The sequence below is a fragment of the Podarcis bocagei genome, assembly GCF_964188305.1.
Source record: "Podarcis bocagei genome assembly, chromosome: 14".
In the NCBI taxonomy this organism is placed as follows: Eukaryota; Metazoa; Chordata; class Lepidosauria; order Squamata; family Lacertidae; genus Podarcis; species Podarcis bocagei.
This window is the reverse complement of record NC_138139.1, coordinates 37,852,749-37,867,134: the sequence shown is the minus strand read 5'-3', so window position 1 is coordinate 37,867,134 and position 14,386 is coordinate 37,852,749. Positions and strand designations below refer to the sequence as shown.

General features: G+C 43.1%; 1 protein-coding gene across 2 annotated transcripts in view; it reads right to left on the bottom strand.

Moving 5' to 3' along the window:
• Positions 1-14,386, bottom strand: part of CAPN15 (calpain 15) — a 95,496-nt gene that overhangs the window by 54,196 nt on the left and 26,914 nt on the right. The window contains exon 2 of one of the 2 annotated variants that reach the window (XM_081169840.1): positions 9,890-10,204. The exons of the other annotated variant lie outside the window; for it this stretch is intronic. Within the exon in view, the coding sequence (XP_081025966.1) occupies positions 9,890-10,065 (176 nt within the window). The 5' untranslated portion in view covers positions 10,066-10,204. The remainder of the gene's footprint in view (positions 1-9,889; positions 10,205-14,386) is intronic. 2 annotated transcript variants of the gene reach the window in all.

Here is a 14,386-nt window from a genome sequence, read left to right as displayed (position 1 = left end):
TTTAAAGCCCTCCCAAGTTGGGGGCCATCGCTGCCTCTTTTGGTAGCAAAGGGTATGCACTGTGTGAAAAAGTACTTCCTTTTGACTATGCACACAAGTCCAGTTCCCCTATTCCTCCACGTGTGTTAAGTCTGTGAACCAGCCCCCAGATGCTACATACAGGATCAGTTATCCTGCAGTAACTGTTTCCTGAAGTTGGAGTTGCGGAGAATCAGACATCCTTGGCAAGAGTAAAAACCTAGAGCCCTCCTCATCCTCCCTGGACATGGCATGTGCAAGGAACCTTTGGCTGAAACACAACTCTCATCATCCCTGGCCATGCTTGCTGGGGCCGATGGGAGTTGCAGTTTAGCAACATCTGGGGGTGGGTGGGTGTCCCCTACACTTGAGATAAGGGGTCATGAAAACAGCAGCAGGATCATCTCTACTGGATGGGATTCAAAACTCCACAGAGAAATTAAAGCTACCTGCAGACAATTTGAGAAAAGTCAGCAAGCATAAGCATTCTGGAACCTGTGAAAACACTCTCTGAATCTCATTTGTGTATATGAGCCTGCAGCCTAACCAACAGGGTTGTTGCAAGAATAAAATTATACAAGTGAAGCTTTTGGATTAGGGTACAGAGATAATTATGTAAACCAACTGGGACATTGCTTCTGCTTTAGCACACGAGTTGCAAAAGAGATAAAAGATGGAATCTTTCACTGGGCCAAATTAGGGTGCTTGCAATCCAATTAACTACCTTGGTCAGAGACCTCCTTGAGTCTCAGAGCAATCAGGCCACCCAAGCCTGTATGACTTAAGAACAGAAAATTAATTTTACTTTAATCCTATGGTAAATGGTCATGCCCAAAGAACTTGGTGTGGTCTGAATGCTTGCAGAAACAGTTTGAACAGGCAGAGCCAGTTCTATAACAGATGCCCCTTTTACTTAGGCTTTCATTACTGACTAAGTCAGTTATGCATCTTGCATACCATGCAGAATTTCGCAGATGTAATGCACTATATAGCTGAGGCTGCTGGTGCTGTTTAAAAAACCAACAAAAAGAGTCCTTGGAAAAAGCTATAATGAGAATTTGGCACAGAATCCTTGACCTTCATGTATATCTTAGTCCCTTTTGGCCTTCAGCATTAAAGATGCACAAGCTCTGAGGCCTGTAAAAAGACACACAGAGCAACAATGAAACACATATCACTACTCGCAAAGAGAAAGAAAAAGCAAAGAAAGCTAAGGTGCTTCTTCAAATACAGGACAACCTGCACTGTCTCCAAGGATGCTCAAAACAACTGCTGCCTCCTTCTAACACTACCTAAATCATATTCTAATAAAAGTACTGCTGCTGAAATTGTGAAGTCTACTGCGGCTAAAGCACTTAAATTGCAAGCCATATAGTATGCAGATATGGCAGCTTCTCATAATCCCAGCACAGTGCTGTGGAATACATAACAAGGAACATAGAAAATGTCCTAGGAAGAGGTCTTTTTTGTTGCATACCTCCCAAGAAAGTGGGCTATGGCTGCATTATGGGATATATGGGGTAGTATAGTCCCAGAGTAGTTGACCCCATTTCACCTGAAGAGCTGTCAGTGTCCTTAAAGCACAGATGGGGAATCTGAGGCCCTCCAGACATTGCTAGACTACAACTTCCATCATCCTTGGCCATGCTAACTGGGTTTGATGGGAGCTGGAGCCCAAAATATCAGGGGCCACAGGTTCCCCATCCCTGCCTTTAAGTACTGTTGCCTTGCTCTGCATCTGTTGAGTCTTATGGCATGGGGATGAAGAGAGCTACTCCAGAGTGAATCTTCTGTATCTGAGGAGCCAGAAATAGCCATGACATCTGTTATAGGAGAACCAGTAGGGGAATGGAGTCTCCTGGTCCAGGTCATCCTCTGTGCATCAAAGGGGATGGACCAAGGAAAAAAGAAGCTTGGGGGCAGGAATTAGTTTCAGGGTTCAAAGCTTATAATGAATCTGAAGACTGATAGAAGTCAGATGGGGAGTCAGCCTACAAGCCACCCACCTACCTAGCAGTGACGAAATGAAGAAACTATAGGGAAGCCAGTCGGTTTAGTCACTTATAAAAGTTCAAGGTCACTCACTGGCCTGAGCAAAAAGGGTGTCTTGCTCTGTCTGACTTATTTCCCTTAAGACAACTTGATATGAGATAGCTCTGACAACTAAAAGGCAAGCAACCCCTAGCCAACCCCTAGGCAAGCACTATGATTTTGCTTCAACCCAGGAACATAGCGTGCAGATGCTCTAGCTCTCCCCTCTAATAAGCAGAGTGCAAAGTACTAACCTTTTCTCTTACTCAGCAGTTTGTAAACATGCATACATCAGAGAAGCAATCAAGGAAACACACAGAAAGGCCTGCATTATATTAGATATGCAAAGCAGGTGGAAAATTCAAATGCACTGGAGCAGTACCTCTAAATAAATGCTGTGTAAACATGCTCAGTGCCAATTCAGAAGGTATCAGTTCCTACAATATTCTCCTATCAGTGGACAGAACTGCAACTTTCTGTTTTCCAAGACTATCAAGCCTACATCAGTCACTAGCACACGTTACCTCTGACCATCCCTGTGAGCCTTATCATTAGCACTTTCTCTTCAGGAAACTTCCCCAGCTTTATGTTAAAAATAGCCACATTCTCAAGAACTGGAAACTTTTAAAGCCAATGATTAAAATTAAGCAGAAGCGCATCACTCATTGGCTTCAGACACCCACATCTTGCATACTGGATGGCCAAACTGCTATCTCTCAAATACTGGGTTTCCACATGTGCCTGGTTCACTTTCCAGCTCTCTGAGCAACAGAGTACCCATGGCAACAAGAAACACGTTGTCAAATGTCCATTTAAGCTGAAAATTAGCCGCATTTACCAAAGTTGACAGCAAGGAGCAATGTGATAAGCTCAAATGTCAAATATAGTTATGCAATACACTTGCAAGTGATTCCAGTCCTACCAGACCTTTTTGGAGGGTTCTGCTTAGTTCTAGTATCTCTCTCTCTGACCCTGACTCCCAGGTTGCTTTATGGTGCTACTTCCTGGATTGCTTTTTCTGGTCCTGATTGCTAATGGACTTGTACATGGCCCCAGGTTCCTAGGCCACCTCAGACTGCTGCCCCAACAAAGCCTCAGGGAAGATGATCACTGTACAGTGGTGCCCCGCAAGACGAATGCCTCGCAAGACGGAAAACTCGCTAGACGAAAGAGTTTTCTGTTTTGGAGGTGCTTCGCAAAACGAATTTCCTATGGGTTTGCTTCGCAAGATGACAATGTCTTGCGAGTTCCTGCTGGTTCCCCCCCCCTTTTTCTAAGCCGCTAAGCCGCTTATCAGCTGATCCGATCAGCAGATAAGCAGCTAAAAGCCGCTAATAGCGCTAATCCGCTAATCCTTCAATGGGCTTGCTTCGCAAGACGAAAAAACCGCTAGACGAAGAGAATCACAGAACGGATTCTTTTCGTCTTGCGAGGTACCACTGTATTTTTGACCTTCTTCTAAGGAGCTCAAGACAGCATAAATAGTTCTCATCATACCATCTTCTCTACATTATCAACATAGTAACCCTGTGAGGTAGCGGAGACTAGATTTCTCCAACCCGGTGCCCTCCAGATGCTGATAGAATACAACACCCTGTCCCATTTGCCATTCTGGCTGAGGTTGATGGGAGCTGTAGTCTAAAATCACCAGGAGAGCACTAAGGTGTAGAAGACTGACTTGAGACCAAGAGGTATTTACTGAACCTAGTGAGCTTCACAGCTCTGGCAAGATTTGTACCTGGAACTTTCTTGGTCATAGTGTGGCATTCCAACCTCTACACTACACCACACTGGTTCCCACTCTTAATCTCATTTTCCACACTTTTAGATACTTATTTTAGAAGATTACTGAGAGATAAGAACAGTTTACTGTGTAGGAACTCTGTGAAGCGTCGAAGTCTCAGGTTTGTTCAAGTATTGAGGGCCACCACCAAGTTTTATCAATTTCAAAGAAACTTGACAGCTTTAAAGAGTAAAGGTTTGCTGATCAAGAGGCCAACCAACCATGTAATTGACACTACTGTGATTCACAGATGAAAGCAATGGCTTGTTGACCATTATTATTATTATTACAGTCGTACTTTAGTTTTCAAACAGCTTAGTTCTTGAACGTTTTGCCTCCTGAACGCCGCAAACCTGGAAGCAATTCCGGTTTGTGAACTATTTTTGGAAGCCGAACGTCTGATGGGGCTTCTGCAGCCAATCAGAAGCGGCACTTTGGTTTTCGAACGTTTTGGAAGTTGAACGGACTTCTGGAACGGATTCTGTTCGGTTTCCAAGGTACAACTGTATTATTCTCCATTGAAGTGCATGCTGGAATTTCTTAGAAGCTTTCCAAGACTCCTTTGTTGAGGAGGACAATAACAGCAGAAATACTTTCCTAACAAATAGTTTGCCTATCTTCTCCTACAATGTACAGATAAAGGTTACACTGTTAGGGCGTGACACGTTACATTACATACTCATGGTGGGCTACAGTGAGACTTTCTAGACCTGTCCAGGGCTCCATGTGATCTTAGTGCTAGATCCTAAGACTTGTTTTGTTTTGTTTTGTTTTTTTCATTTGGAGAATCAAAAATTGCAGGATTACTCAGCACAGCCTGGGTACATACTATGTCAAATTTGATTCAAATCACTCTCTGTCCCCCGGGTTCATCCAGTTCTTTGCAGGGAGATGCAGAAGCCATTTGGCAATTACAGCATATCCCAAGGGATTTGCAAAATCCCCCTGCGCATGCTTACATCTTGCCTGGCATTGCCCATATGCAAACAGATTCACTTGGGTACTCCAAAGTTTTTAGGGGAAGGGAGGGAAACACATACTCCTGATGGGTTCCACAATGGCCCTACCTGACTTAGAGCACGTACCTGGCTTCATGCTATTTAAAATAAACATTAAAAGTCAGACGAAGGTGCAAAACAATTTGCTCAGAGAGAATTAAGATATAGGCAAAGCACCTTTATAAAAGCCAAATATTTAGCCATGCATGAAGAGTACCAGAGCTAAGGTGGTTGAAATGAAAAACATGGAAATAGTCCCTCTCACCAACAGAAGAGCTTTTTAAAATATGGCAGAGCAGAATGAGAACGACCATTTTTTTTAAAAAAATTAAAAATAGTTTATGGCTCTTATGGTTCCAGAAGTTTTAAGACTAAGGCTACTAAAGGTTAAAAAACTGGGAGGACACAATAGGTGACCAAGTTCATTGCACTGTTTGACTTTGGTGATGATTTATTTTACATCTATTTAATGAGATTTTTCAGTAGGCAATTCAAGTATTTCATGTGTGAACATATCAGTTTCAGAATGGGAGTGCAAGAAAGGCACGACTTCTGACTCAACAGGAAGACTATTCTACTTAATTTGATACCTGGAGCACAGGTGCTTGGTTCTTTCTGAATTAAAACTGGAGGCATATCTTACTCCAAAAAGGAAAAGAAAAGAAAAGAAGTATTGTGGAAGCAGAGTGTCTATGTTCTTTGATCATTCTTTGACCAATGGGCAGGCATCTTCCTTGCAATAGCAGAATAGCTTGGTTAATAATACTTGCTCTCTTGGCATGCTGCCCTCTCCCTTTGTCCTGTCTGTCAGGTTCAGGATGGTACCATGCTTTCCAGGCAACACTGATTCATCTGGGATGCTCACATGCCCATGAGCTGCAGCACAGGCTGCATCAGGGAAACCAGTGCTGCACAAAAGCTCCTCACCTTGAGGGGCCCAGTGGTGGCTGCATCCAACATGATGTCTTATTTTGTTCCATGTGCTCTTCAGTCTTTTCATGGCATACCAATGAACTTTGGCATCCAATGTAGGAATCACTGCCTCACACCAAGAGATGTCAGAACACTAAAGAGATTCCACTTCTCCAATGTTTACATTTAATATTCATAATGGTATCAAAGCAAACAGCCAAGAAAAGATTTGAAGAGACTTGCACTTCTCTTTGACATGAAGACTACACTAGCCATCAGAGACAGCCAAAAACAACCTGGTGTCATAGCAGGAATATTACAGCTCACAGGAACCAGTGGTAAATCATCACTTAAGACCACCACAACCCCTCAGTATGGGCATCCCCTCATTTTCGTAGAATCATAGAATTGTAGAGCCGGAAAGAATTCCGAGGGTCATCTAGTCCAATACCCTGCAATGCAGGAATCTCAACTAAAGCATTCATGACAGATGCCAACCTCTGCTTATAAACCTCCAATGAAGGAGAGTCCACAGCCTACTGAGAAAGTCTGTTCTTGAGATAGGGGATATTCCAATACATTATTTTCTGAAAGAGACTTCTTTTTGCCTGCATGCAGAATTTCAAACAAAACCATTTAAAGGTGGAGCTTGGGCATTTCCACCTAAGTCTAAAAGGGGAGAGATATAACACCACATATGCTGCTCAGAGTGCCTCAGACTAGTGACAGGAAAACACCACAATGAATAAGAGGCATCTTCTACTGTAGACTAAGTTAAATAGACAGTGTTCTGTCTTTAGCAAGCACTTCTAGTCTCAGTCCATGTTTTGGATGAGCAGTATCAGCTGAGCAACACAGTGCCCCAACAGAGGGGTCAAGGATAATGCCACATCCATGCAAATGATGTAGCAATAAGTATGCAAATTAGCTATTGCCCCCTGGCTCATGATTGGCTTCCAGTGCAGTCTCTGTGCTGAACGAAGATGCCTCCCAACTGTTTAAAGGCCATCTGCATTATCCTAGTCAAACACAAAATGGAGAATATCTTCTCCCTTATCAAGCTCTGCCTGGAAATCACTGCACAACACTGGTCTAATGAATCCTTGGGAAAACAATGATTAGAAACGTCTTTTTTAGTATTGCAGAATAACTCCTGGGGGTGGCCTGAATCATAAGAGATTCACAGGAATAGCCAAGTATATCTCCAGCCTCAGACTGTCTGCACAGTAGTAATTCAAAAGCCAGGTTAACAAAAGTTGAAAGGAAAACTGCTTCTGCTTGGTTTTTAAAAACTTGAGTCATTGCTTATACAGTGGTACCTCAGGTTACATACACTTCAGGTTACATACACTTCAGGTTACAGACTCCACTAACCCAGAAATATTACCTTGGGTTAAGAATTTTGCTTCAGCATGAGAACAGCGGCAGCGGGAGGCCCCATTAGCTAAAGTGGTGCTTCAGGTTAAGAACAGTTTCAGGTTAAGAACGGACCTCCAGAACGAATTAAGTACGTAACCAGAGGTACCACTGTAGATCTTGATCAAGCCATAAAGAAGTACTCCATACCACCATCTCAGCTGCCTTGAAATGCAAACAGAACTCACCCAATTATTTATCATTTTTATTTAAAACATATACACCATCAATTGAAAAATGATATTCTACCATCTGAATATGGAACTTAACTTTGGAAGATGAGTACTTAACTTCCAACTACAAGCTAATATTGCCCAAACTGACTTCTAATGACTCCACACCTATTGACCCCTAAAACTGATCTCCAGCCTTGCAAATATAAAGCCTATTGTCTTTCTCCTTACTTCTGTTTTCTGCCTCACAAGGAATTTGTATAGTCCAACTAGTACTAAATACAAGGAACAAATAGATGCCATATTTTCAAACAATGAGGAGAGAAACCATTTCCCCACATGACTTACTTATTTTCTCAGCTACACTATGAAGTAGGTTCAGACATGGACTGTTCCAGATTCACACAGTGAGCATTATGGCAGAGTTGGGAACTAAACCTGGGTCTCCATGCTCCTAGCTTGACACTCAAGCCACACCATCACACTGGCTCTCTATGAAGACAGTACTGTACACTGTGTCCACCATGATACTGAACTCCTTCAAAGAAGGGCAAGATCAAATCATAATAAATGAACAAGCAAGCCACCATGATGGCTAAGAATCAATTAAACCTCCCTGTGATAGTTGGCCTTAACTTGTGCAGGTAAGATGAATACAAAATTCATGTTACAGCATGAAAATTCATGTTACATCAATAGTTCTGCTTTGATACAATACTCAGACAAAGCAGCTTTTTCTGTCCCCAGCAGTTGTGCTAAACACCTCACCCACAAGTAAACTAGTCTTAGATGCATTTATAGGCAGCATTCACCAACTGTCAAAGCCAAGCAGGTAGCAGTTTTAAATCAAAACTGCAGTGTCCCACAATGCCCTACGTCAGCATAAAGGTTTTTAAGCACACAAAACTAGGTATTTGGAATTACTAGCAGAAACAACTCATGGAATCTGAAGTGGTTGTAAAAACAAAGGACAAAACTCCTGGATTCTTGCTAAAACTTATTGCTATTTGCTACCCTGTTGGCTATACCCTATAATCTATGCTTTTCCCATCTCAGTTCTCAGTATTCAAAAGTGTATTTCTGTAGGACTTGTCACTTCATCTGTGTCCTGCTTCTTCCTCTTCATCAAAGGAAGTTTTAAAAGCTCAGTCAAAAAGGAAAGCAATACAAAAGGCATATAATAGGGAACTAGCAGCAGTTATACAAAACTTCCTCTTAATATTACCAACATGCTGGTCACATGATACAAAACATGCCAGAGTTGCAACCACTGAAACACTGCCAGGAAATTCAAGACCAAGCTGTAAAGTGCAAAACTGTGGGATTACTGGTAATTTGCCACAGACACTCCTCCAAGCCTGCTCTAGAGAAGATGTAAGCAGCAAAAATCCTTGGAGTTTGCACCAACAGGCAAGAGGCCACAAGCAACAGGCATGAGGCATACATACACACACAAAACAAAGCAAATGTTTTTCAACCCAAGCAACTCAGGGACAGAAGCAAGCTGCTGTTTTTAAACAGATGGCAGTCTCCATACAGGCTAAGGAAGGCACACAGTCATTCAACAAGCAGGAAGAAAAGCTATAAAAAGCAAGCATTAATCAGAGGCTCCAATATTCTTAGCACACACAACACGGCAGCTTTCAACAGCCAAGGCTCCCCGGGCAGCACACTGTTAGATGCTTTCGACATACCTCTCAACCTAAAAAAAGAGCCCCTAACCATGAAGGCAAACCTTCATTGGAGGGAGTGATGAGGTGAACAAGCATTTTTTAATTATTATTAGCCAGTGGTTTGATTAGTAGGTTTAACAAGGGGTAAAATCTTGAGAGTTAACTCTCCACAGTTCTGCCTTGTCAGGGACATTTGTCATGAAAACAACACTCCTAGATATTAATGGTTTATAGGGACCTTCTAAGTGTATCCTTTCCAATTTGAAGATAAATTCTGTTAGTCTTGGCTATGACAGGTGGCATTATCCAAATCTAGACCTGGAGAAGGTGTTCTCCAACACAGGATCCCTCAGGTCAGTGGCTGGAGTCTGGGTTGTTTGCCTTAGAAAATGGGGATCTGAAACCTAGGAGGCAAGAATTAGTTCCCTGGCCATGAACTGAAAAATTGACTTGATTGATGTGGATAAATTCCCGTTCAGGGTAGGCTTTACTAAGATTTCAGCTAATGACTTCTTCAATACTGGAGGGTAGGTGTCAAAACGCTCCACACAACTTGCAGTTTTTGTGTCTGTGAAAGCAGCAAGTTGAGGATGTGACATTATTAATTCAGTTGCCCCACCGTCTCAATGTTAAAAGGGATTATTTATTTTTGCTTTGGGGGGGGATGACATCATGGATATTGATCAATGAACAGAAGATAGGTTTTGCTTCTTGTCGATACAACTATGGCAGTTAGTGAAAGCTAGCTAAGATGAAGTTAGTGGAAATTTTGGTGTGGCTTCATGTGGACCATGGCTAGAGCCTACAAGACCCCAAGGTATACAATCCTAGGTTTCAAACCGAGCTGAGAGGTATGAGATCAAGCTCTTTCCCTTGCTTTCTTACCTTCGTGCCCGGTGATTCACGTGCTGATGCTGCCGTGTTATAAGGGCACTTTCCCATACAGGGCCACTGTGGCTACTCCTATACCAACTTGCAGCCAGGTGCCCTGGGTAGGTTGGGCCAGTGAAACCATGGTCCGACTCCGTCTCGGCGGCCAGTGATGAGGCTGAGCTGCCCATAGCTCCCCTCAACCCTAGCTGGGCCAAGATTTATAGGTTAGGTCCAAGCCAGAGGCATGAGCAGTCGGCCCGCAAGGGTGAGGAGTTGCAGCATGGACTGGCGTAAAAGTTCCCAACACTGGAGAAAGGAAAGCTGGTGCTGATTGAAAAAAGAAAAAGAAGAACACAAAACAAGAGGAAAGGGAGAGGAGAGAGAGAGAGAGAAGTAAGGTATGATATAAACCAATGAAGTGACATTTCTAAAAGCCTTTAATAACAGAGGTGGTGCCCTAGCCTACCAACATGGCACACTTGATTCAAAGGAAGCCAGCCTATAGAAACTTAAATGTGTGAGGGGTCGGAAAAAGAGAATGGAAGATGCTACTGTGGCTACATAATATAAAGGGCCTATTCCCAAGTTCTGTTGGCCAATTTAACCATTCTTTCTTCCGTTTGCATGTGGGAACAGGGCAGCCCAGTGGTTTTCAAACTGTTTTCTGGGGAAACCTGAGATTTCTTAGATGTATACGGGAGAAACTCAGTGGGAAGGTCAGTAACAGCAGACAAACCTCCCTGTAAAACAGCACAGTAGCAAGGAAATGGTGGGAAAACTCACATGGCCCTTAGCAAGCCTAGCCAGTGTGAATGGAAAACACTTTCTAAAAGAAACAAAAACCCACCCCACTCCCAGAATCCTCTGAAACACTCAGGGGTAAATGTACTGTGGTTCCTCAGCAGACCAAGACAATTTGGAAAATGTTTCCTGAAAGAAAAAAGTTTGAAAACCACTGGGGTAGCCAATGCAAATATAAGGAGGTCTGGTGCTCTAGTATTAAGTAATATGGGGAACCAAATGCCAATTTTCTGGTAGCATTTATAAAAATATTGCAACCAGTAAAGGGCCTGCACTTAGAACTAACAAAATGTCTCACATATGATGGATAATGAGTAGAATGGTCTTTCCCCAACATCTTGTGATCATGCATATGCCCTGAGGGATAGCTAAATTGGTAGAGCATGAGACTCTTAATCTCAGAGCCATGGGTTCAAGTCCCAACCTGAGCGAAAGATTCCTGCATTGCAGGGGGTTGGATTAGATAATCCTTGTGGACCTTCCAACTCTGATTCTATATAGCTATAAAATGCACATGCATATAGCAAGACTCAGTCTCATTAATTCATGCCTGCTACACCACTCATCCTATGCAGCACATATTCCCCTAAAGCAGCGGTTCTCAACCTGTGGGTCCCCAGATGTTTTTGGACTACAACTCCCATCATCCCTGAGCTCTGGCCTTGCCACAGGTTGAGAAAGGCTACCCTAAAGGCAGGATGAGCTTGTTGCTCATGAGCAGACCCAAATGGAAGATGAAGCTTGACCACGCTGAAAATAATAATGGTTTGACCTGTCCTTTCACCACCATGGATGGATGGAAGGAAGAACAACAGCATCATCATGGAAGAGACTGCACTCCATCTGCTGCTTCCTTCCTTCCTTCCTTTCCAAGAGTTATATGGACCAGCTCGGCTGAAAGGAGTTGGAAAAGTGCAGAAAACCTTCAGCAGATTCAGTGGCTTCTTAAACCTCTAGCAGCCACCACTGAAGTTCAGTGTTACTACTCCTCCACTTGGAAATTTGGTGGCATCAACGTACACACTACTTGCTTTGCAGCAGCAGCCCAAATTCTTGTACCCAGGTTTGCCACCAACCAGTGTTAGAAATTCAAGATATATAAGCTAATCGCCAAATGGCACCTTAAACTGAGGTTATGGTTGCTGCAACAGAATGTGTGGACACCTTTTTCCAGTGAAATTTGTTGTTGTGGTGGTGGTTTTTAATTTCTATACTGCTTTATATTTTAAAGGAAAAATCTCAAAGCGGTTTACAACACATTAAATTACCAAATGAAACAATCCAGAAGAAAACAAATTCAAGCTTCAATGAAAATATTTCAGACCCTTCTCTAAGTGACATTTTACTTTCCTCATATTTATTTACCTACTTATATTTATAGAGCTGCCCCATAGCAGAAGCATTCTATGAAGCCACCGTGGTGTAGTGGTTAGTGTGTCAGACTAGAACCTGGGAGATCAGGGTTCAAACACCTACTGAGTCACGAAGCTCACTGGGTGACCTTGGGTCAGTCACAGCCTCTTAACCTACCTCACAGGGTCGTTGTAGGGATTAACTGAGGAATGGGGTGAACCATGTACTCCTTGGAGGAAAAAGGTCGGAGATAAATGCAATAAATAAGCTCTCCTGATTATCCGCTTAAGAAAGCTGTAGAGGCCTGCCAGATGGAGATGTCAGTCGCCAACCAGGCATCCAGAGATCTCCACATGTTCACAATTGGACCCGCACCAGTAGCAAAACATGCCTGGTGCCTGGCCTAACACTGCCACCAACCATCTAGCTTAGCCACATAAGTAAGCATTTCAAGCAGGCCCACATTGCTTCCATTTCCTTGACTCACACCTTAGTGAGTCAAACTTTCTGAAAATAAGGGCAGCATCAGGGATTAAATAGGTATGTGAGAAAAGGCAGGTGCCTTTTCTTATGTGGGGGCGGGGAAGAAAACCTTTAGTGTCAAGATTTGTGTTGGAAGGGAAAAGAGCAAGCCAACAATTAGTACAGTAAAAATAAAGAAATGAGGAAGAGAAGAAAAAATGCCACTGTTGAGCTTATTCAGTTACCCACCAGGATTTGGAGAGAGAGGCAGAAATGAGCTGTGGTAAGAAATGAGCTATAAATAAGAGAAATGTTCAAGCAATAGCGGTTCTTTGCAATGAAAGGGGTTGATACAAAGCTGCTCACATGGAAGATTTTCAACGCCAAGGCTGTTCCCAAAGGGAACTTGGTATATAGTAATTTCCACTCTTCAGTCCATATAACAAGTGCCAGTCCGATAGATGGCTGGCACCACAATTGTGTGCATTAAATGGGCTTCATTTAAAAACAAGTTCTGTTTTTCTTTACTGTTCACAACAGCCTATAATACGATGAGGCTGCCAGACATCTTTACCCTCTAGGCGGCTTTCCTCCCAGCATGCACATGGCAATATCTGCTCCTTCCACTTCTACTGCCAGCAGAGGGAGCTCATGGGCAAATATGGGCCTGGGAAATGAGTCACAACATCTTGCCACCAGGGTGATGGATCTAATACCTGCGTACCCACAGACAAAGCTATAGCTCTCTCAACCTCTATTCTCCCGACTTATTTCATCACTATATTTTTTACTAGTGGCTACCACCCCTGCTCATCCACCTGCCTACCCCTTTGCGCTTCCCCCACACTTGATCAAATCTCCTCCCCTTAAAACTCACCCACCCTGTTGACTGTCCTTCCAGAGCATGCCCCAAGTCCATCCCATTAAAGGAAGTAAGAGGTGCAAAGGGCCTTCCCTGCTATTTTAAACCTTGACACAGGCGTGTTCAATGGAGGCGGGAGGTACTCCATACAGTGGCTTGATAAACCATTGGTGTGAAGCACCTCCACTCTCTCCATTAAACCTCGCTGCAAGCAAGTTTAATAGCGGAGGAACTTCACAGCCTGTCGGCTGTTTCTCATGCTGCAGCTGGCATGGTTGCCAACAGGCAACCACAGAAACTGCAGAGCATGACAACACTTCCAACATTTCCATGTGTATAGCAATATATGGCTTGGGTGGGGATTGTTTTTCAAAATTAAAAGCAACTTAAAATTTTAATTAATAAATAAATCTAAAGAGAGGCTAACAGTAACCAGGAGTGTTGTGAGGAAAAACAGGATAAAATGGGGCAAGGAAAAGCTAAATATAAGCATAGTAAGCAAACAAGGCACACAAAGTGTGAGAGCACGACTCTCTTTTCCTTTTCCTGTTGCACAGGAAAGGACGTATTTTACACATTTCATTACAAAAAGAGAGCAATGAGCTTGGGTTTTTTGTTATTCCATACACTGGATAAGAATTATTAGCCCTTTTTTGTGAATGAGCACTTGGAAGCTACAGCGCACCCATAGACTCCTGTTACCACATGGAGGAAAAAGTGTTTTCCCACAAAGGCACTACTGATAATGAATTGATGTTTCAAAATTATTACTTTTTGATGAAGACATTGATGAAGATGAAGACAGTGCCAACCCAAGACATTTGCTTCCTGAATAGAGGTCCAAATGGCACCTCTAGTCATGGACTGCTGGATGCAGTGCAGAGGAGAAGTGGGAGGCACCAGCTGATGGTGATGAGTGGTCAGAGGGAGAAGAGGTTTAGTGAGCAAGAAGAGGCTGTGGCAGAGAGCAGTTCAGGCTGAAGAGAAAGCTGGAGAGGAGGGGCAAAAGAGGCAGTTGGGATGGGCTGCTG